This window comes from Pezoporus flaviventris, unplaced genomic scaffold, assembly GCF_033815535.1.
Source record: "Pezoporus flaviventris isolate CSIRO_AGI_PZ_B2104156 unplaced genomic scaffold, CSIRO_AGI_Pfla_v1 ptg000007l, whole genome shotgun sequence".
Taxonomy (NCBI): domain Eukaryota; kingdom Metazoa; phylum Chordata; class Aves; order Psittaciformes; family Psittacidae; genus Pezoporus; species Pezoporus flaviventris.
Window position 1 is genome coordinate 17,772,964 of NW_026892555.1, and position 26,506 is coordinate 17,799,469.

The following is a 26,506-nucleotide window of genomic DNA, read 5'->3' on the forward strand; positions in this document are numbered from 1 at the left end:
TTTTATTCAAATTCTAATTTATTGGTTTCCCATGAGCATTCCTTGGCATTCTTAGCTAATCAGACACTTAAGTCTGATGATGTCTGTGAACCTTGTATCAAGTCAAACTGCTGGAGAGCAGAGAATCATGCAGGTATCTAGCTGCAAAGAGCCACTGCAGTAGGACACCAATGAGAGCAGGTGCTTTACGGCATGTCGGATTTGTTAAGAACTTTGTTTAGGAAGTTCAAACAAGGGGCATGACTTTTAAGCACCCATGTTTGAATTGCACTGTAACGTTTCATAAAAATCACAGGTATTTCGAATGGCATTAATATCCCATGATAACACCATGGCACACATTAGAGTGAGCTCCTGGTGAAAATGACAGCCAGCTGTTAAATCCTGTTTCTCTGACAGATACGAATGTGAACTTCTCTGTCAGATACAAATGTGAACATCTTGAATGGATTGCCAACTCTTCCTATACAAAGATTTCAGCACAGTAGAAAGAGTACTGTAAAAACTGTCAAATGTTTTTTTCTCAATTCATTGCTTTTAAAGTTGCACAATGAAACCTTAGCTGTTGACTAGATGCAAGTGCCAAGCAGCTTTGATCAGGTGGAGTGTAGCTGTCTTGAAGCTAGATTGCATTTAGCTTTAATGTTACAGTATCTTCAATACTGAAAAAGTGCCACATTTATCTGGTAGTTGAAATGACAAATGCCTAAATGATTCCTAAAACGAAGATAGGTAAAAACTACTACAGGGATGGTTAAATTCCAGCTTTGTGCTTTTGCTCTGAATTTATGGATCAGATTATTTTTTTACCTCCTGATTTACTGTCTGTTCCTCATAACATCTAAACTAGAAGAAACGACGAAAACCCACAATTTGGCTGAACATAGAGAATAAATTTTAAGCATTGCAAAAGACTGTACAGGAGAGATGCTCTAAAAATCAGTGCACAACTCTGTCAGATAGCACTAGGAGTGATATATGAGTAGGATTATTTGAGTATATTTACAACAGAAGAAAAGAGATTGTATTTGATAACTGATGACTGAAGAAATTTCTGGACCATAAAGACTCCACAGATAAAAAATATCTGCTGAGCAAGTCCTGTGTCAGGCTTCAAATCATTGCTCTGGTTAGGAAACTAGAATAGCTGATGGAAGATTTCTAGATCATTTCAGACTCTCTCAGTTTTATAAGCTGTAATACTGACATTCTGATGTAATGGTCAGAATCAATTTTTCATAATCATTGAAGGTGATTAAACATATATTCTCTGCGGGACTTACGTATATATGCTATCAGCTATAATTCACAGCACACAGTACGTGATTATTTTGCCACCAGACTTTCTTAATCAGCTCTGCAGCCCAATGCCAGCTTGAGCGTAGGCTGCAGTAATACCTCTTGAGAACAGGGGAAGCCAGTGGAACATGAGTCCTAAACACAGAAACGGAAAAATCCTGGGAGATAAGGTTTGTTTTATTCTTGCAGCTGTGGCAAGGAAAAAAAGAGGGATTTATCATTTCTGCAGAGCTCAGTAATAGAGGTGGCCCAAAAACCAGTGAAGGGTTTCGTAAGAAGTTTTATAACATGCTGAATATTTCTTTCAACTGGAGTGTTTTTATTAAAGAAGTAATTGTCCTTAAAGTTTCAAGCTTTAAAAAAACTTGATTCATATGTCTTTTCCAGAATAATGTTTTCTGGGTGGAGTATGTTGTGAAAGAATAATGTATTACTTTCTCTTACTTTTCTTCCAACCATCTGAATTATTTGTTCAGGATGTTAAAAAGAATTCCATTTTTTGGGAGGGGAACTTCCCCTCATGCCCCTTTTTATTACAGTGTCATAGTCTTACAGTATCTCAGACTGTGACTAAAGCTTATAAAGCATTTGCATCCTAGTTCTTTGGGTGTGATACCTATCTGGAGTAGGTCAGTGTTCTATAGATGTGTTCCTGTTGGTCTTTTATAGCATTGATGAACATGAGCTTCTTTATGGTTATTGCCAAAAGTCAGAATTTCTGCCGAAGCCAGTAAAGTTTCATTGATTGATTGGTTTAAATGAGATGGCACTTTTGTAGCTGTTACTTGTTCCACAAAATATTAGGATTTCAGAACTTAAAAGTGAACTGAAAATAGGAGCCAGAATATAACTACAGTCCTCCTCAGTTCATGGAACAGTGTTGGAACCTCTGTCTAATTGAGGGAAGGTTGTCCAAAAAAATGATTAAAAAGAGAAAAAAAAAAAGGGGGGGGGGGTGGCGCTGGGGAGAAAGATGCACTTTCCCCAACCAGCTGAGTGTAGAATGAGAATTCAAGTGGTGTTGCTGGACTTGGAGTTGTAACTGGTTGTATCAGTGCATACACTTCAAAGCTGGGAGCAACATGTTGCAAAAGAACTACTTAATTTTTATTTATTTATTTATTTTTTAACAGTTGTCTAAGTCAGCTCTCCATATCATCTTTCAGGGCTATTAAAACAGGGTGTGGATCTATTGATAGGGCTATGATTTATTTTTCTGTGTGAACTAAAATGTAATCTAATTACACAGTCAACTGTGTAAAAACTCTGTAACTGTTCAGTATGTGGTTAAGACATCATGTCAGGTCACTAGCAGTTGATTTTTTTTGTCTACCTTTTTACCACTTACACTAATTTTTATGCTGGTTTTATTCTAAGATAATAGTAAAGAAGAGAACAGGGAAAGGCCTTTCTACTGAGAAGAGAGTGATGTGGAAACTTTGGGCTTCTCTCTGAATCAAAAATGGCACATTTTGGAAAGACACATTTTCAGGAAGTGAAACTCTGATACTTTCAGCATGGCAATGCTTTATCTGCAAAAAGAAGGAAAGGTACAGATACCTGAAATCTGTAAGAGTATTCATCTCCTGTGGACACTTGGAGGATGTTCAGGTTCCTCCTTCAGCAGAACTCTTTGAACTGTGAAGTTACTATGCGGCACTTGCAGGAACCCTTATAAAAGGGCTTTACCTATTACTTGCTAAAATGATTTAGTAAAGAGAGTAGTGTAGTAACTAGGGCATTGAGAGCTCTTTGTATTGTTTTCTCAAATGATTTTTGTCACCAGTTTTCTGATTTCTTAAAGCTAAGCTGCTGGAACCAGCACGTAACAGTTTTCATGTTTTAGCTGTTTTTCAAGTCTTTGTTAGCTGCAGGCAAGAAGCTGAAAACATGGACACCCTGAATGATTCAACACCATAAATTAAATAAAAAGCACTGGAATTTAATTGTTGTTTTAAAATCTAGTGGTTTTGAATTTTACTTGTGACTGGCTCATGATTAACTTGGTTGTCAAACTTGTACCCAGCATCCAACCCCAAAAGGAACATATTTAAAGGTTCTGATTTAGTTTTCAGTGTTTGCTAAAATGCTGTGTCTCAGTTATTCATGTGAAAACTCTGATATATTTTAGTATGAAAACATTTGGCATATAATTTCTGAAGAAGAGAATGTTGTTGTGTAGGGCTATACCTTTGGTGTATTTCCAAAGAGCTTGCTTTCATAGTATTTACGTAAAACCTAGTCAGCAGCAAAAAATCAAGTGTTATTAGTGAAGGAGCATTTCAGTGCAATGATCTAACATGCTAATTTGAGAAGATAAAAATTCATATTCTACTTTAGGCTCTGAAAAATGATCTAATGCAAAGCATTGTGACCTAGCAAAATAATAGCTTGTAATTTACTTCCTTGGTTCCTGTCAGCAGTTTCATTTGTGTTGAATAGGTATAATTGTGTGTCCTCAAAGAGATTGCACTAACCCCGGTTATGATGTAGGCAGACTTTCCAAATCCTTTATTAAGCTCAGCAGTTTCCTGCTGCAGATAAAAAATACTTCGCTTTTATTTGCATTCTGCTGGTAAAAAGTAGCTTTCTTTTAAAAATGTGTCACTTGTGATCCTCAAAGTTGAGTTGACTGAAGGCTTCCTATTTACATTAATGTTCATGTGAATACAGTGTTTAGCTGAGCCAAATTTAAAGTAAAAAAGCACATTTTGAAAGGCCGTTGACTGATAGTGATGCCACCATGCTACCACATGCATTAGATTTTGAAAGCAAGCATTTTCTGATTGTTTAACAGTCCAGAGGAGTTGCACTGGGAAAGTATGGGAGGTTTCAAGCCTAAGCCATTTTATATTAAATGAAGTGATAATAGTTACTGCCATTAGCCACATGACTCAGAGAACTCAGAGAAAAATTGTTTATGCTTGGCTGAAGTTAATACTAAACAAGCTCCATAATGTCATTTTTGCTAACAAACATATTTTCCCATTAAAAAGAAGCTAAAATGGTGTTCTTACAGTTCTGAAGGTTAAGTGTAAGAGGTACTTTTCTAATTTGTAAGTTTTGGGGTGTTCTTTTGCAAAACTTAAAAAAACTAATAATAAGATCAAGATCTTCCTTGCCTGAAGCTTCATATAGTATTACTTCAGCCTAGCTTTATTTCAGTGGAAAAATAGCAGGAAATTATGTATTTAATCATGTATATTATGTTAAAATTTGGAAACATTTTTGTTTGAGCTACAGTAACTTAAGAGCCAACATTTATTATTCTGTTTTGATTTTTATAACTCTCAACCTAGATTTTGCATGTGCTTAATTTTTTTCCAAATAGGCTTGACATCTCTTGCTATTCATTTATACCTAAAGGTTACCATGTTATCCCCAAAAGCTAATGCTCCATGTTAGAGACATTGGGATAATAGTTGTTTATATATAATACAAATATTAACACGTTTGCATATACACATAGAAATAAATTGTTTGTAGGTTTCCAGATTCACTAGTATTTGCTAAATCCAGAAGATACTTGCATCTAGAATAACTTGAGTCTTTAGTTATTGGTACTTCTTTTAATACACAAATGTAATTATTTGTTTTTCAAAACTTTGTTCAATGACAATGGCAGGTCCTACTGAGTGCTGAGCACTTTTGAACATTTGCTGAAGTGTGTTCTTTCAGAACGATGAGTGTGTTTCAAGAGATTCCTTCATCTATTTTCAAAATGCCTTACTGATTTGTAGTTGCACTTGCTGGTCTGAATCCCTCGTTGTGAAAATGTCCATCATAATGTTAGTCTTTTCTGCCCAAAGTAATGGTATTGTAGACCCCGAACTTGGGTTTAGAAATTGAGTTTGAAACACTTTAGCAATAAAACTTTTTTTTTTTTTTTTTTTTTATTTTGCACAATTCTTGGAATTGTCTGGTATCAATAAAAATATACTAAATTTATTTTCAAGTATTTAAAACCTTATGTTTACAAGATCTAAATCAAGGGGTGAAATAATGAAAGAAAGAATGAGGGTCAGGGATTTCTTCAATGTAGCTACCTGTGAATTACTTATTAGTTTGAAATAATGGTAGCACAGTGTGTCTTTGAATACAGTCTGGATATTAACTCTCATCCCTAGAATCCTACCCATGACCTCAAGAATATTTAGCTTTCTATATCATTGCAGAAATTCTTGACCATTATTTAATTTATTTTACCCTTAAAAAGGGATGTAAAATCTCTCCTTGAAACTATGCCATAGGAACAGATTTTGTTGCTTCCAGTACTGGCTAAAAGTAGGAATTGAAGAAGCATATGAAAATATTCCAATTGTGATTAATGGATTGTGTTTTGTTTTGTATGATTATATTGCTATTGTACTGTGTATAATTGTGTTACTTGATATACAGCTCTTTTTCTAAATGTCAAATTGTGGCTAGTAAATAAACTTAAAACTCCTTTTCATGCTTACTGCATACTACATTAAATGATTTTCAATGATGTAATGGGGTTTGGAGAGGAGACATAGCTGTTGTTCACACTGTGCGTTTTTTGTTGTGACATTTCTACTTCTGATTTTTTTTTATTTTTGTTCTCTAACATAGACACAAAAAAATGATTTTTTTTTCTTTTTTTGAGGAAAAAAAAGGAGTCTGGTAATATTTCGTAATATTTGTCCTGGGTTCAGCAGTAGCAGTCATTTTTCTCCTTCTTAGTAGCGTGTGCAGTACTGTGTTTTTGACTTTCAGCCTGGGAACAGCGCTGATAACACCAATGTTTTTAGTTGTTGCTCAGTAATGTTTACTCTGACCAAGGACTTTCTGAGTCTCATGCTCTGCCAGGGAGGAGGGGAAGCCAGGAGGAAGCAGAGCCAGGACACCTGACCCAGACTAGCCAAAGGGGTATTCCATACCACAGCACGTCATGCCCACTATATAAACTGGGGACAGTTACCCAGAAGGGCTAGATCACTGCCTGGGTCAGGCTGGGTATCAGTCGGCCGGTGGTGAGCAGTTGTATTCTCTTCCCTTGTTATTTCTCTTATCATTATTATTATTATTGGTGGCAGCAGCAGTGGTTTGTGTTATACCTTAGTTACTGGACTGTTCTTATCTCAACCCTTGGGACTTACATTCTTTTGATTCTCCTTCCCATCCCTCCAGGAGCAGGGGGAGGAACAAGGGGTAGTGAGCGAGCATCTGTGTGGTTCTGGGTTGCCGGCTGGGCTTAAACCACGATAATATTCCATTCAAATCTTATGCTTGTCAGTCCTGTATTGAGAAGAGATTTGATATTCTTTGATGGAGTGACTGCTCTTGGGATGTTTGTACAAAAGTAGATCTACTCTTGTACACGTGCTTGCATAGTGTATATTGAAAATCACACGAAACACTGGAACATCTTGCCCAGAGAGGCTATGGAGCCTCCCACCTTGGTGACAGATAGTCAAAAGCCACTGGGACGTAGTCTACATGGTCCTGCTCAAGCAGGAGAGCTTAAACCAGATGACCTCCAGAGGTTCTTTCCAACTTCAGTCATTCTCTGATATGCATAGTTTGATTTCAAAATGGGATTTGAAGTAACCATAAATAATTACACTATTTATCTTTAAAAGCAAGAATGATGCCAGCAACATGTGCCTTTGTGCTATGTACCTTAGAACACCATATGTTTTAGTCCAGGTATGGACATTGCCATACTGGAAGGGGCAATTTCTGTGGCTAGATGAGTGATGGGAAACTGTACATCTCACTGGAACACAGAGGGTGATTGTGGAGAAGATTTCTGAACCCTTGGAGTGCTATGGAAATAAAGAATTAATGACAACTTACCTAAGATATAGTAATGCCAGCAAAATATCTGCAGCTTATTTGATGTATTTGAAGGTAGAACATAATTCTTTGTTTCACTGTACATGTTCTTTCCTTAAAGCTGAGACACTAGCGCCGTTTTTGTCTCTTGTACTATCCTAAAATACTTCCCCTAATCTCGTGTCAGTATTTCGATCACTATCTCTCTGCTACACTAATAATAATCATCATCAATATATGTGACTGTAGAAACTAAAAAGTTTCCTTCTACCTTGAAATATCAACATTAAAGTCTGAAATCCATTAGCCACTTGTTCTTTCTTTTCTGAGTCACCCTGCATCTTACCCTTTGCAAAATAAAATTAACAACTGAAAGTCTGCAGTTTTGGTGGTTGAGGCGGGAGCATTGGCAGGAAGGCATTGTGCTTAAAGTATTCTTTCAAATGCTTATTGAACTCACCACCATCTTCTGTGTGTAGTTTCTTACTGCAAAAAGTCAGATGATTTGGCTGCATTATATTCACCTACAAATATGCAACTATTAGGATTTTCATTAGGACAATAGTTGGCTGAACAAGCTTTCTTCAACACAGTTTATTAACAGGCACTTTTCTCTTTTCTGACCCCATATAAGCACAGGAAAACAATTTTCTGTTTCCTTTCCCAAAGATGATACAGCTTTTACTTCAGAGTGTTGTCTCGTGTAGTTATAAGAGAGAGAATCTTAATCAGTCATTTTATCAGAAATTAGTTTCTCCACATCTTTTGTAACTACCATTCTGGACCAGTCTTTTGAAACTGTGAATAATTTGAAGCCATATGCAGAAATACCCATCACTTTTTCTATAGTACTAAACCTAGGGACTCTTCATCAGGGATTGTAGTGATATGACAAGGGTAATGGGTTTAAATTTAAACCAAACCATTCTGTGACTCTGTGGTTAGGATCATAAGGTGGTGAAGAAGTTACTGAGTGACAGGAGGGCAGTAGGGCTTTTGCTTCTACCAGAAAATACATTCCCCAGCAAAAACCTTCTTTGCAAGGCCTTCCACCACATTCAGGGCTTCCTTATGGCCATGTACGTGCCAGGGCTGATGTGTGGTAGTGAAGTTTCTTGTTAAGGGAAGCATAGAGTTTTGTCCTATTCTTGAACTGTTACTGGCATGTTAGTTTTGGGCTACAGTTACAGTAGTGGTGTTGATGGATCCTTGGTTGACCCAGATCAGCCACTTCCATGTTTTTTTATTCTCATGCTACCAGCTGACTATCTCAGCCTGTAACATTATGCACAGAGGTTTTTAAGGATCTGTGAAATTTGATGGTCAGAGTGTTGTACACGACTTACAGCCAGCATGGAATGAACAGAATTCTGATAGCAATAGTAACTTATATCTGATCTGTTGTTTGAAAGCTCAGTTATGTTCCCAAGCATTAATTCTTGCATGTGAGAAGGGAATAAATCATATCTTCAAAGATGACTGTATTTTCATTTCTGGATGAAATTTCTGAACAGAATCACTTATCAAAACAATGCTTTGAGAAATTATAAGATTGGGCCAGTGAAGTTCTTCACGATATAAGTTATGGATTGAAATCAATCCCATCTATTATAATTTAGACAAGAAAAAAACTACCCAGTTTGTAACATACTGTATTGTTCAGTGTTAGCTTTAGCTTCTGTTCTTGGCCTGTTCACAGATCTGCAGCCCATTACAGTGGTGCCTGTTAGAGCAAATGCTGTGAAAGTTTTGCCAGTTTTTCTATGATAAACCATGTTTTCCAGGAATTCATACTTAAGCATTAGAAAATCCCTTGCAGTTGAGACTTGGCATGGAAAGTCTTAATTCACAACGATTTCACTGGTATATTTCTCCAGATTTTCAAAAATAAGTCAGTCATCTAATTTATTAAGTTGGAGGTATTTCAAAATAATGTATTGTTTCAAGATCATAGGATTGTATTTGTTGGAAACAAGTAATATTATGATCGCTTAATCTAAATAGACACATTTCCTGACAATGAATAATTGCTTTATTACTGTTACCTCACAAATCACACTTAAATGCTTCTGTGTGTTTTTTTCTGTTGGGTAGATCCATGCTGAAACTGCAGTAATTTAAACTGGTCACATTATTTTTGGTATTCTACAAATATTCAAATAGCTAAGCTGTTTTTCTTTGAAAAGCTGTGTATCAATGAAAATTCAATGAAAATTTAACTGTATAAACTCTAACTTATAATATCAATATTACATCCTAATGTACATTTTAAACTTTTTTTTTCCCCATATTTTATAGTTGGCAGTATTTTTCCATTTAGTTAATTAAGAGTAAATAACTATTAATGCACATTGTGAATGTTCATCACAGAGAAATGAGAGTCTATATACTTTGTGACTCTTACCTAGGATGTTTCCATAGTTGTGATAGAGACAAACTATAACACTGTTGAGTTCAAACAAATAATCTATGTAATTGTGCATATTTTAATTATCTGCATAATTAATATTATTATTAATTAATAGAATAATATTAATTAAAATAAGGTGAACCACGGAGAAACGTTTATTCTGTATTACAACCATTTATTCTTGACTGCATATTAGTACTTTGGGTTTTTTTAGAATCAGGTTTGGGAAAAGAACTATTACTTGAAGTATATTTACACAGAAAATAACAACAGAAACCACATGTTCAAAGCCTGTATGCATGGAAAGAAGGTTAAAGAAGAATAACTGGATAGTGTTAGGGAGAAAGTAATTATTTGGCTACACAGAAGGAAACGAAGATGTTAAGCATAAGTGAAATGAGAATAAATTCAAACAGGATTTTGAAAGGAATCTGTTAAAGCCAGCAAATGTCAAGAAGAAAATGCTATCTTCCAATCCGAGTTAGAAGTGGCTGTAATAGTGGATTAATTGTCTCAGTAGAGAAAATAAACAATTGAGTGGATACTGGTAACTAATTTGATCAGTATGTCACACCCTAAATGATCCAGTTGTCACCCCCTATTAATCTTATAGGACAGTTTAAATCAACACATGGAATAGATTGTGATGAAGGCACTGGCCAAGAAATGAGTACTTGCTAACATAATGAAATAATTAACATTCAGTAGAGATCAACTATATTTCAATGTGAGAAGCTGCTAATCACTTAGCTTAGCTTGGTTCAAATAAATAGTTCCTTTCAACATTCAAAAAAGTATCAGCCAGTTCAAGTATGTTGCCAAAGTTTATATGTTTGTGTCCATGAGTTTTACCTTTTTTCCCAGTTCTCTCCCCCATCCCTTAGGAGTGAGCCAGGGCTGTGTGGTGTTCAGCTACCTACCAGGTGAAACCATAGCAACTTGAATGGGTTTTAGGACCATCTATTCCAGCCCAGGGGCTTATCACATAAATATCTAAAATTAGGATTGTAAAAAATATCCAGTTTGAAAAACAGCTGCTAATTTGAAATCAGTGAGGTCCAAAAGGTCTGGGTAAATGTTTCTTTTATCATCTTTTGATCTTCTGCAAAGAATGTGCAGACAAGAGTGTGCCATTCGTGAGAGAAATACTAGTTGGCGCAAGTCAGAAGTATGCCAGGAGTCCTGCTAGTGTTTCAAGGCACTATTCAAACCTGTGCTCTGGCTCTTTGTATTTTATTAATGAGATGTAGCCCTTGCAGCTGACCACCAGTTTAGCGAGGTCTGTGGTTTGTGCTACTGTACCCACAGTACCATACAGTCAGATGGACTATGACTGCCAGCCTCAATATCTACTGGTGGAAATACCTCTATCCCACAAAGAATTGTTAACATCAGGCACTTTTAAGCAAAAAAATAAATAGATCTCGAGCAATTTCAGTTATGCAATGACTTTAATACTATTACAAAATAACAAAGACAAGATCTCATACCCATCAGAAGCTCACCCAAAGTAGCCATCAGAATGTGATGATGTGGAGCAGGAATAGCACATACATTTATATTTTTCATATGGTTAATTAAACCCATAGAATCATTCTGTACATACTAAGCTTTTATTGGTATTAGAATAAAGAATTTCTTTTTTGAAAGAAAAAAACCCATCCCAACAAAAAAACCTGATAATTACTTCTCTCTGTGCTTCTAATCAACAGTCTTTGATGTACATCTGTTTTTTAAGTACAACTGTAACTTCCAGTCAGGAAAAGCCTTTTATGGCAAGTAGTCTTTAAGCTACATGCTGTGTTTGTTTTACATATTCTTTTCCCTTTTCTCTTTAAGAAAGCACCCACACATTTTTCTTCAACTTTATCAGTGAATACATACTTTAAAACTTTTATGCAGGAAGAAACTTTAGTTTTCAAGTTAATTTAGACTGATTGTTTAAATTGATGGTGGAGATTTTACTGATTTCTTTCTTGCAAATGTGTATCAGGATAAGAAGACAACCTAATTTGTCCACTACATGTGTATTATTAGATATCATGTTATACTGCTTCTTACATCATGTGATGCCAAGGCTGTTTCCAGCTACTGTGTAGATGAGAGGGAATGAAAGCCCCTGTGGGCTAAGACCATCTGCAGGAACAGGCTGGTATAAGAGAGCTGCTGCAGAGCATTCATTCCCTAGCAAATCAGTGTTACTTACCTCTGGGAAGGGCAAAAGTATGTTTGTTGTTGTTCTTCAGGTCGTATGTGAAAAGTCATTTCCTTTTGGATTAGTATTTACAGCTGTAGAGATGAGGCTAAAAGAACTGTCACAGAAGTCATGGCCAGGACTAGCTACCAGACTCGAAAATGTTCAGACTTGGGACTTTTACAGATATATAAAGTTTTATCTTCACCACATATAAAATTAAAGCACAAAGGGGCTGAATGTCTAGAAAAAGTGGTGATGGTCTTAATATAGTCCTGTAAGCATTGCTGTTTGTTTCAGTCAATTATACATTTTTTTTTTCCCAAAATAAATAATCTGAGAATAAAGGTAAACAATATTCTAGACCAAAAGAAAAAATCAGCCTCCTTTGTAAAGTGGTCCCACTCAAAAAAAAATTAATTTTCATTAAATGTAAAGTTATCTTGGAGGATTGAAGAGTTACAGAACAAGGAATGTATACCTGCAGGATGAGGAATGGCATCTAAAAAGCAGAGTTTCTCAGAACAAGTCACATTAGTCCACTACAATGTAGAAAGAAAATTTTCAGATGTAATTCTTGGCTATATAACTTTGGTAATAAGCAAAAAGCACAATAAATCAACATTATCTTATGTATGAGAAGAACTCTGGCATCCAGTCTGAGACCTATATTTTATAGAAGATATTGGATCAGACAGTTCAGATGGAAACTGCAGATAAGAGTCAAAAACTTCATTTGAAGACTACAAAATAACTTTAAAGAAAGGTGCACAAAGAGTTCCATATGTTTAACTTCTCAGAAAGATGGACAAGTAAAGATTTATCTACAATGCATGAAGAGAATTGTCTGATTTAGGACAGAAAGGCTCAATGAGAAATACTAAGTGGATATTAAAATTTAAGTTGGGAATCGGGCAGACATTTCTGGAGGTGGAATGATTAACTGCTGGGAAAATTACCAGAGGAAGTGGTGGATCCTCTGTCTCCTCTTGCCTTCAGTTCTAGACCAGATTTGTTTCTGCAGCAAGCCTCAGCAGCAGAGCAGAGAATAATGTTTTATTTCTGATATGTATGTAGGAGATCTCACTGGAGGTTCTATTGACCCCCACTTCTCACTTGTAATCACTGTATCATCTTCAGTTTTAAGGAATAAAACATATTTTCAATGATATTAATATAAAGTGTTAGTATTCTTAGAGATATGCCTTATCTAATTTTACTATCTTGGGTTTATTATTTAATCCAAAAACTTTGAAAAAGAATACCAGTTTGAGAAATCTTGGTACAGTTAATTTCGGATAACTGCTTCAGCTGGCTTCAAGGCAAACAAGACACTTTATGTTATTAAGTCTAATAGTAAACTTGGAGAAATCACAGATTGGTTTGCCTTCGGGTTTGTCATTACTATGATCCTATGTGCATCTGCAGTAAAATTTAATATAGGATATATTAGATCTGATACAGACTTGAATTTATTAGGAAACGTTGTAGAGTATAACTTTAAGAAAGTACAGAGTAAATTGCTTGTTTCTACATGAATTTCCATTTAAAATAATCATAACTTTGAAACTACCTCATTTGTTGTCTTCAAATGTGACTTTTTCACTTTGAAAATCTCCAAGCATGCCAGGCTGAATTTTCTGCTTTTGGCTGTTTAAGACTATATTCTGATTAATATTAAAGAAAACTTTGCCAATCAATAACTCAATATCTGCAATACCAAAACCAAATAAATTAAATATTTTGCAACACATTCACTGAAACCTGTGAACTATCATATTTTTAAGGCAAAATTATTTTTCCGTGGAACAAAAAATTGGTGAGTGGTATGCACCCATCTAGTGCCTGAGGGCAAGGGGGGGGGTGGGGGGGTGGGGTGTGAAGTTAGGTGGCCCCATGGTCTGGTTATGAGTTGCTTTGGAGAAAGCCAAAAAGAAATACTTTAAACTCAGTTTATCTTAGGTCCTTGATCCCAATTTACTGATATTTCCTCCTGTCCTCCTCCAGCTCGTATTTAAGCCTTAGTTGCTTGTTGGTCAGAAAACTTTAGTTAACACTTCAGAGCAACATCGGGACATTTAAGGAGCTGCTTCTGAGGGGTGTTGTGGGGATGGGGGTACAAAGTTTTTCCTGTGACAAGCATTATGCAGAGAGTTGAACAAAACATTGCTAAAACGCTCAGAAAAAAAGTCCATGAGGAAGTTTGAAGAGAATTCATTTGGTAGTTTTAAATTAATGGTGACTGTTTTTACAGTTTCATGGTCCAGAGTTCAAGATGTCTGTGTGCCAGAATCATGGCCAGGCTTGGAGCCAGAGTACAGCAAAGCTCTAGGTGCATGGTACATGAAAATGAAAATAGGGTTAATGGTACTTCTTTTTGAAATAAAATAGACAAAGCTACAAAGAGCTGATGGTCATACAACTTGCTTTTCTTTCATGTTCCAGGCCAAGTCTGACAGGCAGCATGAAACAGTCGGTATCTGATATTTTAGTCTGAATAGGTCTCCTTTAAAACCAAAGTTACACACTGTGCTGACGAACACATGGTAGTTGTGTACCTGTTTGAATACCAGCTTTGGGGTAGGGAGGAAATTTTGTTTTTCCCTGAAGAGTAGAAACTCACCTTTTAGTCCAGCTGTGCCTTTCTACTGTTCTCTCCATGGCATGTTTGCAGTGGAGAAAAAAATAGCTTTAACATCCTGGGAGAGCTGTGCTGCCAGTTACTGCAGAGGCAGTGGGCAGGCTCAGGGGCAGCATGAGGACCATCATCCTGATGTCTTTTAGCTTCCTTGCAGAACTCCTTGTGCACTCCTTTTCCAGAGATAACAGCAGAGCTTCAAAAGCTGGTCCGGATCATAGTTAGCAGAAGCCAGTTGGGTGATTTTATGTTCCTTATTTCATCTTAAAGTAGACTCCATACAAACAACAGACTTCCAAAAAAGTTCCATGGATCATAAAGGTGTTTCTACAGTTTTGACAGTGGTTTGATGATACTAGTGCACAAACAGAAGCTTTAACAAGGCAAAGTGCCATATTGGGTACTGTATTTCTCCATTTTTCATAAACAGTGCAGTATTAATATCAATGAAAAACTCTTGTGTGACTATTAGGAAACAAATAAGATTTAGTATGCGAAATGCCCTCTCTCCAGCTTCTGATAGTGAATAAGCTTCCTGTAGCTAGTATATGAAGTGGCACTGAGTAGTTACAGCCTGGCATGCATATAAATATTAGGTCCTCATATGCAGCCTTGGGAAAGTGCTTCTCTTTAAGCCACCAAGAAAGCTACTGTAATACATTTATGGATAAAGCCACGTAACTCAGGACATCTTTTAAATCCTGACTGGCCACAGCACAAAGACAATAACTGTCTTTATAGTTGCTAACTAACGTCTGGCACTGTTAATTGCTCTCCTCAGAGGTCCCACGACAGGGACATACCTGCAGGAGCAGCAATGGCCTGTGCTGTTTCCCTCAAAAGGCAGGGGCTGCCCCAGGTGAAAATATGACTGAAGATTGAGGGATATTCTCTAATACCATTTAATTTAGTAATGCAGGGGCTCTGGAGAAGTCTGTGGCCATAGTGTGTAGGTGGGATGTACAGGTAAAGGGAAGTCCAGAAAGCTAAGTTTAGATCATTAGGTATAGTGACTGTGTTGCACTCCATCAGCAGAGGGGAAATGTCAGAAAAGGTAATATCCTAACTAGAAGACCAAGACAGTAACTCCGTCATGACCAGAGCACAGATAATAGAAGCTATAATGGATGGAGTGCAGTTCTGATTGTGGGTTTGGTGAAGAAATCAAGTGTGAGTCCATCACACTGTATGAGAAAAATGTTGGAGGAGAAGGGAAAAGTATACACAGTATGCACCGAAGTAGTTATGAATAAACAGAGACTAACCTGACCAAATTTAGATAGGCAGTGTGAATACCTTCTGTTTCAGCACCTTCTTGAGTATAAACCAAATGAATAACAGCAAGCAATGCAGGTGCAGCTGTTATTCTGCTACACCATTCCTGATGCACGTGCTGAGGGTAATCAACTTACATCATATTATTAGAAATAATACATTCATCTTCACTTTCAGTTGTTATTCAGTAGGAGTGTTCCTGCTGGATTGTACTTTATTATCAGGTGTTCACTTTCGCCTCTTTTCATACTGAACTTCAGTAATATTACCTATGCAATACTTGAAGAGAGGCAGAAATGGTAATTGAAACTATATTTTAAGCTATTTCAGTTAAAAGAAAAAAAAAAGAGAATAAGGGCCTAGAACAAAATTGTTCCTCTGTTCTTAGCCAGAATCCCTAAGGGGAATTTAAAAAGACAAATCCTTTATAACATGAACAAATAGTGTTTTACAGAAGAAAAAATCTTAATAAATAAATAAACTACAGAGTATTATGTCTCTCTCTGTAAGACACCCATGAACAAAATGCAATTTCTAGCATGAAATTAAACCTTGCAGGTGCTACAGGTAAAATACTGTCTCAACAGAATTTATTTTCTATTCCCTATACGATGAGATAAAAATAAAATTAATTAGATCAGCTGGAAAAAGGAGAAATGGAAGAAAAATAAAGAATATGGTTTGAAAACTGGACAGAGGGAGTTTTAAGTCAGATTAATGTTCAGTCAAACCTAAAGAAGTTCAAAGCCAATTAGTTTTTAGCTGTTATTGTTGCCCATGGAGTTAAAATGTATTTACATGTGTATGTGAGCTTTTGACTATGAATATTTTCTGTTATTTTGAAATTTGCTTTACATTGCACTGTGAAAGAGGAAAATAAACAAACCCAGACTTTTCACTGGAAATATTTTGTTTGGCTCTGCTTGCAAAGCATCTGATCTGACACGGTGTTGATTAAGATGAGTGAGTACCCTGCATGCAACTGATATTCATATCTTTTGAATTCTGAGCTTGAGCTACATTAGATGATAAACATTTTGACTGCAATGGAGATCCACCTGTTTTTACACCACTGTGAGTGAAAGTATAATGGGACCCAACATTTAAAAATCTATACTATTCAGGTAAATGTAGGTAGTGACAGGACAAGGGGTAATGGGTTCAAACTTAAACAGGGGAAGTTTAGATTGGATATAAGGAGGAAATTCTTTCCTGTTAGGGTGGTGAGGCACTGGAACAGGTTGCCCAGGGAGGTTGTGAATGCTCCATCCCTGGCAGTGTTCAAGGCTAGGTTGGATAAAGCCTTGGGTGAGATGGTTTAGTGTGAGGTGTCCCTGCCCATGGCAGGGGGGTTGAAACTAGGTGGTCTTAAGGTCCTTTCCAACCCTAACTATTCTATGATTCTATGTAGGTCTTCTATCGGAGTTTTCCGAGTGCTTCCATGTCAACTTGAATTTGCTAGTTTTCCTCTTCCTTTGGTGTCCTTTCTCCCTCTTTCTTCTCTGTATCCATATGTATGAATATTTTTTGTACTTATTATATTCTTTAATTAATAGAATAGCTTACGTTCTAGCAGAATAATGGGTACTACATATTCTTTGAAATGATGGAAATGGAAACCAGTTTTCAGTTAATATCTCACTGCCACCTACTGTGTACATTCAAAAACTGCACTGTGGGAAATGCATTGCATTTCAGCAATGTAAGATGACTCTTTTTCCCAGTGAATTTGCCCTAAAGTTGACGAAAAATTCCACTGAACTCTCAATAGGCTATGACATGTAAATTCTATTCTTGGTGGAGTAATCTGAATTTCTTAAACAGATAACAATGTCTGATGGTACTCAATATTTTCCAGAAGGAAATAACATAAGATTTTAGTATTGCTTAGTTAGTTTGTATTCAGGCCAGGTGAAAAGTAGATGTGTACTTTGAGAGAAAAAGAGTACCTCACTTTGCTTATTCTTGCCCTGAATAGTAAAGCCTTTTATTTCTGAGTGGATATGTCAAAGTAAAAAAAGCCAGTGGCATTAAGATTCAGAAACTTGAGATAATTTGATATTTCTGTTAGTTGAGGGAGTATTCTTTGATTCTTTTAACTCAGCTGTCATCTCAGTAGCTGATGCCTGGTGTATATAAACATCAAGTAAACACAACATTATTTGTTGTTTGAGATATAATAATTTACCCAGAGATATGTAATTATTAAGTTGAAAATAAAGTATCAGGATTCTGGGCCTCAGGAACTGAATATGGTATCATGCAGGTTAGTTTTGCACTAACAGTGCTTTTGCAATGATTTGTATAGAAATTAAAAGGTTTTACTCAAGACAGAAATTTCCCTGATTTTCATCAGGAAAGCTGACATCAAATAGACAAGAATGTGTGAAAAACATCAGACTGCATTTACATAAGGGAACTCATTTTCTTAGTCTATTATTAATTTCAGTAGGCTGAGAATACATATAGTTTTTACCGTTAGCTGTTAGTATTGCACCAAAAAGTACAAACGAAGACCAGTAAACTTGCAAATTCCAGCACTTCAAAGCTGAAGAAGTGCTTTCATTTGCTTCTTCTTCATATCAGTTGTGAGAAATTCTGTAATTATGGCATGCTTTTTTTCCCTGTTTTTATTCAGTAATTGTTCTAAGACCTCATTTGCTCAACATTATTCAACCTTTGCAAACAAAGAAAGAATGATAAAATAATTCATTACTTTTCTTTGATCTCTGTTGTTACTATGTTTCTGTGCTTTGCAAACATTAATTAACCCACCTTTACAACTTCTGGTATTTTGGGAGTTGAAATGGTATTGGGGGCAGCTGATGTACTCTATGTGATTATACCATCACTTCTGCTGTCTTCAGAGGCAAAAATGTGTTTGCAGAACTTCTTCAAATTACATCAGAAATTTACCCAGGAAAACGAGGACCTGGTTTCTGTCGCATCTCCTTGGCCCTTTCTGTCGCATCTCCTCAACCTTATTACTTCTTCGCCAGCGTCACCATCCAGGTCCCAATGTCTTTCACTCCCTGTCCAAAATGTTCTTTTACTAAGGACAGTTTCCCCCAAGTCACATTCCTCCTGCACCTAACATTGAGCATAGCCAATTTCAGCCTTAATTTAATGGTGTTAAAAAATTCCATGCAAACTAACTCAGGAAAGCTGTGGTAACATTGGTAGAGATGCCCACAGCATGATATTTTCTAAGTTATTAAAGCTCTTTGCATCCTCTTCCTGTGGGCCACTTGTCAGTGCTGGTTCATAAATCATGCTTTAGGAAGAAGTTGACTTTGTAGAACTGGGGAACTTTTTTCTCTCACTGAGTGTGTGCTCATAAGATTTCTGAGCAATTTGTACATTTCTCTGGAAGTTTCACTATCCAAAATTTTAAACCTGACTGAAAGCCCCAGGAAATAAATGGCCTCTGGGGAGTCATTTCTGGACTGAATCTTTTGTTTGGTTGGTTGTTGGATTTTTTTGCGGTCACTGCTTATGTGTAGTTTGATGTGTGGTATAAATGGGGAGTAAATGATGAGGCATTCATGGGTCTGAGTAGTATAGAAGCTGTCCTGCCAGAGAGGGCTCCTACAGCAGCTTCCATCTGCCATCTTTCTCCTGAGTTGATCTAGCTGGTTAATCACTGAGTATCTCTGTCATCTTTCCAGTGCTATCCTTAGTTTCCCTGGTGTCTCCTATCCTTCAGTGATGTGACTTGAGTGTAATAACTTTTTTATTTTACCATGCAGATGGGATTCTGCCGCATGCAGGGCCTATGGTAGAACTGCAGCCACAGACTGATGTACAAGTGTACAACACTTAGCTCCTAAAACGACAAATGGAAGGGAAGAAAATATTAAAAGATGTATTTAGCAAGGAACCATGCCATTATCCCAGGAACCATGGTGCCTTCACTGCTTGTAATGAAAGTTCTGCATATGAAAATCCAGGAAAGGGGCAGGACATCTAAGCCTCATTATTCAGTAATCATCACTAGAAGAGAAAAATGCTTTAAATAAAGAAGGGGGTATTAAACATTCTGATGTCTCTAAGGTAATAATTGGTGTGTAAGAACACCTAAAATTTTTGAGGTGATTGCACTATGAAATAAAGCTGCAAATAGTTTTTGCCTTTTTTTTCCTGGATGAAATGTTTTAAGTTTAAATCCTTGCTGCCCTCGTGTGGATGTATACTGTGTTTTCTCCATCTGTTGAAATTTGCAATGGACAGATTTTGTTAGAAGAGCAGTACATACAGCACTGTTTATACAGCAGATTCTGAACTGATGCTGTCAGTCTGAGCCAAGGTTCTCAAGCAATGTAGCTGGGAGTCCCTGTGAATACATTGGCTGCATTTTAGTTCTGGATAAGCAGGAGTGTCTTGAGTGTTAGGAATCTGCTGCCCAAGCTCTGTCTGGAGAAAGCTGCCTTTGCATCTGACAGAAGGTGATGAAGGCTCCTTCTGAACCAGGTAATACATATCCTGAAGGGACCAGGTGGATCCATCCAGAAGGAGCATGCAGTATTTCGAAACACATTCATACTCAGGGTACGAGACAACTGTCAAACTGAGCCCAAGTCTCTAATATACCAGCACACAGCAGCTGTAGGAGCAACACTGGTCAAATGGTACAAAAACAACAAAAAAGGAAGAATAATAATCCATCAAGAGCCAAGTTAAATAATTATTTTTGTAGCTGTTACTCTTGTCTACAGACTATTGCTGTGTATATTATCATGATGTTTTTTCAGGAGTTCATGTTGAAACTGCAGTATTACCTATATGTTACCATACCATTACCTATATGTAATCATACCCTCCGAAGTTGTGGTACATTGTTCAATAATGAGAAGATTTCATAGCATACTGTATTACTTGCCCACTCATCTGTCAGAACCAAGTGATCCAAATAAAAGTTTAATGAATAACACTGTAAAGATACCAAAAATTGTGATAAGTTACTTAGAAAATTAGGATTAACTCATTGGTAATTTCTGAAACAAATAGGAAAACTGAATTTTATAATATTGCAATAAAGGGTTCGAATGAATGGCTTTGCCAGTCTTGCTTATGTAAAGTAACCTGTGCAGAAATATGAGGTACAGAATGATAAATAAGCTTTTAAGGTTTTTATCTGCTGGATAATTGAACACTGAATCCAGCTAAGTTTCAGGTCTTTCTTAGGCCCTATACATTACAATGTATGAACACAACTTTACAGCGTCTCAGAGTCCTGCTGCTTCCTATGGAGAGAAGGGCTTGGGGTCAGGGCTCTTGCTGTTTGGAGTATTGCGGATGTTGAGGTATGGGGGAGGCCATGCAAGGCTCCCTGCAGATGAGGTTCTCCACATCCAGCCCATGTCACAGAGCAGAGGAAGCTGCTACCATCTCATCCCCAGGGCAGCATCTCCTCCATTGCCTATTCTCACCCCACTGTCCTCCAGCCGGGGAACTGGAAGAGTTTGGCTCCCAGATCCTCTCTGAGGATCAACTTTCTGTGTCATAAGCATCTTATTCTTCAAAAGACATCTGTAGCAAGATATTCAGAAGTTACTTCTGTTCACTGCGCTTCTGCTGACAAAATAAGCGCTGTAATTGAAATCTGTATTTAATTAAAATTCTCAGGAGTGTGGACTTCAGGAGCATACTTTGAACTCTCTAATCTTTACAGTCACTTTTTTCTTGCTAATCTCTAATCTCTGATGCATTCTAGTAACAATATAGGAACCAATGGTTAGCCAAGAATACCTTTTATATTCAGTTTTCTGGTTAAAATAACAGTTGGAATTTAGGACTCAGCATTGCCAGCCATCTGGATTTTCTCTGTGTGGTTTAATATTGTCCTGAAAATAATGAAACTTATTCTGTACAACAGGGTACTTGGAAATATAGTGAGCAGCCAAAATAGTCACAAGAGAACAAATATCCAGATATCAACAGCTTGGTGGTGCTGCCTCAGGTTACTACTCCATGGCATGTGTAAAAGAAGGTAATTTGTCTTTGGTGAGCCTTGGGGCAAAAGTAGGTACAGGGACAATTGCTGTAGAGCAGCAGAAGCACCATAATGTGTTCATAGCACAATGACATGTCAAATCTTTGAGTCCAGTTCATGTCTATTTTAAGGATATTGTATGGGGGTTTTGGCTATTTGATTTGATGCTTGTGTTACAGAAGCTATTTTGTAAAGCCTAGACAAAGATACCAAGTGGGTTGTGGGCCATTTTATTTGTGCATCTCAATGTTTTTAAGGAAAAATAATAGGATCTTTCACTACCTCAAGCTTACAGTAAAGAAGTTACTCTTTCTGAGTTCTCTGGAGGAGGTTGTAGAGAAAACTAAATGGGCAGTGAGTGGAGTGTGTACAGTGAAAAACTTCAGAAAGTAAGATCATTGAGCAAACCTCCAGTAAAGCTCTGACTGATTCTGTTGGTCTTCTGACAGTCAATTGACCAGCAGCATTGGTTACTCATTTCAAATTGTTTCTCCTCATCTACTCCTTTCTCAGTAAGTATTTTGAATTTTTGGTTTAAAAAATAGGATATTTAAAGTGCAAGTTAGAATTCAGTGTTGAATTATACATTCATCCCAGTTCTCTGCCTTACAGTGTCCCAAATAGTAGAATCATGTAAGGAAAAAAAAAAAAGAAAAAAAAAGAGAGAAAATAATGGAAATCTCTATAATTGAAACCATCTTGTTGTAATGCTATTTTGTGTCAAGTATTCCTTCCTTCTGACCTCATTACGTGTGCCTATTCATTAGATACAGTGTTACTAAAGAGTTTTAACTTAAAAGCTGCTTTGATTAATGATTGGTTAGACTGAGGTTTTACTGTGTAGGATTAACTAGATTTAAAAATGGCAAAATGCCACAGTAGCATTAATTCCAGACTTTAATGAGAAGCAGAAGTAAACTCCAAGGACCCTTATGATTTTAATATGGACTAAACTCATGTGCTCGTTACCTTAATGTCCTGTCCTATTCTATATACAAGTATTCCATTAATTCCTAGCAAGTTGTAGCCTGGATGGCATATTACAGATATATAATCTGAAATATATTACCCTACATTTTTAATTAATCATGATTTTTGATACTTTTAGAATCTGATTTATTCAGTACTATTATCAAATAGAGATAAATGCTTCATGCTGATTTGGGCTTTTTAATTAAGAAACAATATGGAAGTAAGAGGAAGCCAATCTGGCAAACATTTCCCCCAGTTAATAATGTACTGAAAATGTAGATGAAAAATGCATTTTCACATTTTTATATTGTCTGCTACTTGAATTGCCTTTCACTGTCTTCTTATGTTCATTTAGTTCTCCTGAAAGTTTATGAAGTTAGCAGCTCTAGAGATTAATAATCTTATTTTTTTTACCATTGATCACATATTTCAATATATGATACTGCCAAGAAAACTCATGCTGTTCTCACTCCAGACAGCATTCAGTCATCTCTTTAAATCCTACTAGACTCACTAGTATTTAAGCATATATTTAAAAGGTAATGCATTACTGAATAAGGGCCTTTGTATTTGAGATTTGCAAAAGATGCAGATTTATTGTTGAAACTGAACAGAAAGAAAACATTTCCCATCCCAGGAGCCTGAGAATTTTTTTTCCGTGCATTGATCCTGATTTCCCAGTTTTGGTTATTTTTCAGTGAACTTCTGATTGTAAGAAGTGTGTAAGGAAATTTTTGTTTCTGCACAGTAATGTGCTGTGAGAATTAGGCAGAGTGCACTAAGAAGCAGTAACAACAGTTATTTGCAGAGGCAGCACTGTTTGAGCCAAAGCATGTAGGATGACATCCAACCAAATACGTGGTCTGTAATGCTTGATTTCTTATTGAAATCACGGATGTATTGGACTTGACTTAAATAGGATTACTCACTCAAGCAAGTTTACGCAAGGGTCTAAGGCATGTATCCAGCTTTCAGTGAGTTAGGAGTCTATGTACTTGCTTGGCTCCGGGCCCGAGGCACTTGCATAACGTTGTTTGCATGAGTTACTCTGCCGAAAGTGAGACCTACATCAACATGGTTACTCATACCAGTGAAATGTGTCTGTAGAAAAGTGATGACAGTTGGGGATCCTGCTTCCTCTTGTATCACATTGAAAACTTCTGTTTTCACAGATGATCAAAGCTCATTAGCCAGGATTACCTTTGCATTCCCCATTGATAATATCTGTGCCACTGAGTTTTTCAGCTACAGTCTAATGTCACTTCTGTATTCTTTACTTAGTTGTCTCATTGATACTATTTGCTTTTCCTTTTTTTTTAGGGAGAAGGCCAACAAAAACAAAGGACAAGAAAAAGAAGAAAAAGAACTTAATGGAAAGAGCTCAGAAGCAGCACAGCATCTTTTTAGCAACAGATAAAACAAGCCAGTAAAGACTTGATTTTCTTTAATATATTTTTTTTGCAAAGCGCACAAAAGCTGCTATATGCTCCTGCCCATGGATGCACTACGATTCAGCTGCTTTGACAGTATTGGTGGCAAATACCTTGTGAAAAAGTAAAAAAAGTCCACAAGCTTCTTTGTTTTATTTATATATTTTTTTATTTTATTTTTTCTTGTCATTTTTGACCTGAAGACTTCAAGGTCAGGAGCTCACTGAGTTGAGTCAGTGGAAGTGGTGCTGAAGGGCATCAGAGATTTTGTCCTGGGGGCACGGTCAACATGCTGACATGGAATGGAAGCAGGAAAGAAACCTATATATCACCATTAGGCGGACTTGTGCATATTTAAATAAAAAAAAGAAGGAAGTCTTGAAGGTGTAGGTACTATTGCATTTATGGCTCTTGTTTCCTATATTTGAACATTTCAAGAGTAAATAGATATGACTTACCTACTTAGTGTTAATGTACACTGTTCTCAGCACCTGCTACATTGAAACAGTTGTATAATAAAAGTGCTTTAAGACAACATAACATGAGAATTACTTACAGAAGCACAGCAGACTCTATGTGTACATATTACTCTGGCTACATATAAATGAACATATTTACTGTACATCTATGCATTTTTATGTATAATACTTTATACATGTTTAAAGTTATGTCCTGTTGGTTCTAGTAATATACTTTAATCCAGTAAATGTTTACTTTTTACTATGTTTTAAGTATCTTCTCATATTTCTCAACAGTTATAAACTGGATTTTCTTTCAAATTTGCAAAGCACATTCAGATGGCTAAACTACCTTGTAGTGACCCTCTCAGAGTGTCAGCTCTGAAGTAGACGTGCCAGACTAGTAAACAGCAAATCTTTTCCACTCTTCTGTTCTCCTATCTCAGTCCTGGTGTTTTTGTCTCAGAAAAAGAAGTGTAACTTTTTTTAAGATGAGGCACTATGACAGTAGATGTTTTGAGTGTCAGGAGAGAAATTATATGGGAATTTCTTGGTATCTGAGATTGTATGTGTAGGGTTTTTTTCAAATATAATGCACAATGTTTTATTTCTTCTAGTCCTCATCCAGTCAGATACATCAAACAAATACCTGAATAGGGGAAAAACACAAGAAACAGCTATGTGAGTTCAGTCATTCAAAAGCATAGCAAACACCAGTGTCCCAGTATTGCCAGTTATCTGTAGAAGTTCAGCAACTTTAATCTGCATCTGGTGTTTGTTTAGGTTTGGGAGGGAGAGGTGGAGACAATTTTCTTTGTACAAAGTCAAAATGACTCAGGATGTATAATTTGGTAATCTAGCATTATTGGACTTGCATTCAAAGAAGGTTTTGAATACCTGCTGGGAAAAGCCCACACTAAAATGGCTGTCATTTATGCTGTCAGATATGTTATTCCTGTTCTAGGGCTAAAACTTGCATTTGACCTACACAAAGCAAAGAAAAAGTAAAGCTGGCCCCAGAACCTTACAAAACTCTTCTTGGCATACACTTCAGAAAAATCCCACAAGTCTCAGTTTTATGGGTTATATGCTTCACATTTAAACTAGGGAACTACAGCAACTATAAGCACAACTATATTCGTATTTAGCTGGAACAAGTGTTGCTATGAAAATGTGCAGTGGTTAGGCATGTATGAATGTTCCATGAAGACGCTTGTGGACTCACTTAGCCATCTTTCATTTAGAATATGTTCATATTTAACTAGAACATAATAATGTTAAGGACAGTAAAATTGTTCTGTTCCTGGGCTGCTATTTTGGACCTTAAATGCTCACTTACAAAAAAAAAAAAAAAAAGACAGTAAGAACTGTAGCTGCCTGTTCGCTTATTGGTCATCAAATTTGGCTGTAAATTCAGTGAATGCCCTCATACAATCCTTCTAGTAGTGGTTACAAGTGTTGTATTAGGCATGTCATAAAAAGAATGCTACAAAATACAATAAAATTATGTCACAAGATTCTGAGTAAATATTTTTGGTCCTTGTTAATTCAAAGAACATATTCCTTTAGATAAGCATATGTGCATAAGAATTAGAGTAGGTGTGTGGATGCAGATTTTCTCCCATGGGAGTGGAAAATTTGAGGGTTTTCCAAACATCTGTTTTGTTGATACTTACAACATGTTTGAAAAAGCACTGTACATTCGATATACATTGATTTCTTTTGTTCCAGTCACCTTTGTTAAAGAGTTTCCTTCAGAGTGTAGATACAAGCAAGTCACCTCTAGCAAGTGCCCTCATGTGTAGTTTCTTCTTTGTCCTAGACATCTGTTTTCATCCTGGCTTTGCGTGGTGTGTCCTATCAGTATATTCATAGCACCGGTGGTTTTGTAGGATCATACTTCTGAGGTTAGAAAGGACCATTTGGACATAGGAAAAGGTCCTTAACTGAGAGGGTGATTGGTGACTGGAACAGGCTCTGCAGGGAAATGGTCACTACACCGAGTTCAGGGAGCATCTGGACAATGCTCTTAGTCATTT

The 26,506-nt window shown here is 36.6% G+C and overlaps 1 protein-coding gene across 2 annotated transcripts in view; it reads left to right on the plus strand.

The window, feature by feature from the left end:
• The window catches only part of RSPO2 (R-spondin 2), a 104,307-nt gene extending 78,312 nt beyond the window's left edge, over positions 1 to 25,995 (plus strand). For both annotated transcript variants that reach the window (XM_061447873.1, XM_061447872.1), the window contains one exon: positions 23,900 to 25,995. Coding sequence is in view for 1 of the 2 variants with exons in the window: in XM_061447872.1 (XP_061303856.1) it covers positions 23,900 to 24,009 (110 nt within the window). In the remaining variant the exon portion in view is untranslated. The remainder of the gene's footprint in view (positions 1 to 23,899) is intronic.
• Positions 25,996 to 26,506: the final 511 nt, after the last annotated feature.